Below are 3,023 nucleotides of genomic sequence, written 5' to 3'. Positions count from 1 at the left end.
GGGAGGGCCGGGTGCGCAGAACGGGCGCCTGGAGGGAGGGACACTGGGCGGTCGCTCGTCCTCGCCTTCGGGTCTCCATGCCTTGGCGGCGCCCAGCCCCGCATTCAGCGGCCCGCAAGCTGTAGCCATGGCCGCCGTGGCCGTGCTCCGGAACGACTCACTGCAGGCCTTCCTCCAGGTCAGAGCCCGTGGAAGGGATCGAGGGGAAGGGCTGTGACCGCACTTCTTGCACCTTGAATCTCAAAGGGAACTCCGCTCGGTGCGTGACCCTGGAGTCAAAGTAGGCGAAAAACTGGGCAGAAAGGGTGCCCAGGCCAACTTTAAATTGGTGTCAAGAGTGTAGCCTTTGTGGGAACGTTGTGCGGAGGTGCGCCACTGGCTGGGGAACAGCGCCTGAGCTCTCCCCGCCGGGCCCTCCGGTTGATGTCAGCCTTGGGCGCGCTTGGGGAGGTGCGCGAGGGTAGCCGAGGAACCCGAGCTTTAAAAACTGGCATGGGGGAGCAGGGAGCTCGGCTCTGGGTGTTTTTAGACTCCGACTGACAGTGGATCCCCGGCACACCGTCGGAACCCTGCCCTCCCACTTCACTCCAGCTTCTCTGCCACGATGGTGACCCAGTAGTTTCGCGGGAAACAAGCGCGCGCGCGTGCTGCGCTCAGCGAGTGCAGGCACCAAAAGTTTCCCGAGACCGGTGGATGCTTGCGTGGGGGGCGGTGGCAGGGGAGCGAATGAGAGGAGGGGAGGGCGGCGGTAAAATAGCCAGCGTGGGGGCAAGAAGGTGGCGGGGCGGGCAGGTGGGCGGGCGGTGACCACGTTGGGAGCGCTAACCTTTTGTCTCTTCTCCGCCTTCGGCTGCCGCCCGCCCCTGCAGGACCGCACCCCCAGCGCCTCCCCGGAGCTGGGCAAACACTCGCCCTTAGCGCTGCTGGCTGCCACCTGTAGCCGGATCGGCCAGCCGGGCGCGGTGGCGCCCCCGGACTTTCTGCAGGTGCCCTACGACCCCGCGCTGGGCTCACCTTCCAGGCTCTTCCACCCGTGGACCTCCGACATGCCGGCACACTCGCCCAGCGCTCTGCCTCCCCCGCACCCCAGCCTGGGTCTTACGCCGCAGAAGACGCACCTGCAGCCATCTTTCGGGGCTGCCCACGAGCTACCGCTGACACCCCCGGCCGACCCCTCCTATCCGTATGAGTTCTCGCCGGTCAAGATGTTGCCCTCGAGCATGGCCGCTCTGCCCGCCAGCTGCGCGCCGGCCTACGTGCCCTACGCAGCCCAGGCCGCGCTGCCGCCGGGCTATTCCAACCTGCTGCCGCCGCCGCCGCCGCCGCCGCCCCCGCAGCCCACCTGTCGTCAGTTGTCTCCTAACCCCGGCCCCGACGATCTCCCGTGGTGGAGCATCCCGCAGGCGGGCGCGGGACCGGGATCGTCCGGGGTTCCAGGTGGGGGTCTCCCCGGCGCCTGTACCGGGGGCCCCCACGCACCTCGCTACCCTGCTTCCGCCGCCGCCGCTGCAGCAGCAGCCGCAGCAGCCGCTGCCCTGCAACGAGGCCTGGTTTTGGGCCCGTCGGACTTTGCGCAGTACCAGAGCCAGATCGCGGCTCTTTTGCAGACCAAGGCCCCCCTGGCGGCCACGGCCAGGAGGTGCCGTCGCTGCCGTTGCCCCAACTGCCAGGCTGCGAGCGGTGCGCCCGAGGCGGAACCCGGCAAGAAGAAGCAGCACGTATGCCACGTGCCGGGCTGCGGCAAGGTGTACGGCAAGACCTCGCACCTGAAGGCGCACCTGCGCTGGCACACGGGCGAGCGGCCGTTCGTGTGCAACTGGCTCTTCTGCGGCAAGAGTTTCACGCGCTCGGACGAGCTGCAGCGGCACCTGCGGACTCACACCGGCGAGAAGCGCTTCGCGTGTCCAGAGTGCGGCAAGCGCTTCATGCGCAGCGACCACCTTGCCAAGCACGTTAAGACGCATCAGAATAAGAAGCTCAGGGTGGCAGAGGCTGGGGTCAAACGGGAGGACCCACGAGATCTGTGAGCCCACCAGGGACCGCCCGACCCCGAGGCCTCATCTGCCTTGGACTCTGTTCCCAGAACCTCGGTGGGGGCCTGGGCTGCCTGTAGGCAGCTAGCCGAGGGGTCGAGACTCAGCAAACGGATTTGCCTCTTCTCGCTGCTGGTCCGGCAAAGCGGCGCTAGGCTCCCAGCTTCCCAGGATCGGGACCTAGTAGTACCCAGGAGGATGGGGGGAGGTAGGGTTGGAACTTGGATTAAGGTGGGTGCCTGCGATTCCAAGCTTTGAGACCTATAGTTAGTTCTTGGGGCCCACTCTGGCTGGCCTTGTATATAGGAGATGCAGCAGAATGAAACAGAAAGACCTTGGGAGATTTGAAAAGGTGCTCCCTCCGGTTTTTACTAGGGCCAGGCTATGTACAGATTATTTAATAGCTTTGTTAAGAAATAATGAAAATAATTATAACATGACTAAAAAACGTTACTTTGTCATCAGCTCCATGCAGAGCTCAAGCATGAAATGTCTCTGTAAAGCATCCGCATTTGCAGCGTGAAAATAAACATGGTAACTCCGAGGGTCATCAGGGGAAGACCCTGCTGAGCCGGTCTCATTTGATCATTTCTTCTTCCGGAAGGCATTGCAAAGCGGTCAGGTTTCACTGAGAATGTGATGGTTCCTGCTGGCTTCCTGCGGTGGAGGCCAGTTTGACTGGGAGGGTCAGGGGTGCTTTGAGCCACAGTAGGACTCCTGGGTAGTTAGTTGGCGGGGGTGGGGTGGTGTTTGTTTGGCCAAATACTTTACGGGTATGGATGGAGGAAAGTGGGGCGCAGCTGGTTTTGTAGTAAAGATATTGAGGGAAGATCTTCCTGTCACATCTGGGGACCTAAGTGGCTAAACTCGACGGGACTTAACCAGAGGTTCTCAGAAAAGTTTGCTATGTGCAGCACATACTGGATAGGTCCTTTTCACCTGGAGAATTCCCTGTGGCTGTCCGCTCCTTGATGCTTTCTGGCCTGAGGT

The 3,023-nt window shown here is 62.5% G+C and overlaps 1 protein-coding gene across 1 annotated transcript; it reads left to right on the top strand.

Annotated features, from left to right (window-relative positions):
- The first annotated feature begins 127 nt into the window (after positions 1–127).
- Positions 128–2,603, top strand: SP5 (Sp5 transcription factor). Its single transcript, XM_004703753.2, has 2 exons — positions 128–178; positions 870–2,603. The coding sequence occupies exons 1-2, from the start codon at positions 128–130 to the stop codon at positions 2,025–2,027; spliced, it is 1,209 nt and encodes a 402-aa protein (XP_004703810.1). The 3' UTR covers positions 2,028–2,603.
- Positions 2,604–3,023: the final 420 nt, after the last annotated feature.

Source organism: Echinops telfairi, unplaced genomic scaffold (assembly GCF_000313985.2).
Source record: "Echinops telfairi isolate 266 unplaced genomic scaffold, ASM31398v2 ScPeMD7_4;HRSCAF=17, whole genome shotgun sequence".
NCBI lineage: Eukaryota > Metazoa > Chordata > Mammalia > Afrosoricida > Tenrecidae > Echinops > Echinops telfairi.
The sequence above is the reverse complement of the archived record's forward strand: the minus strand, read 5'-3'. Positions and strand labels throughout refer to the sequence as shown.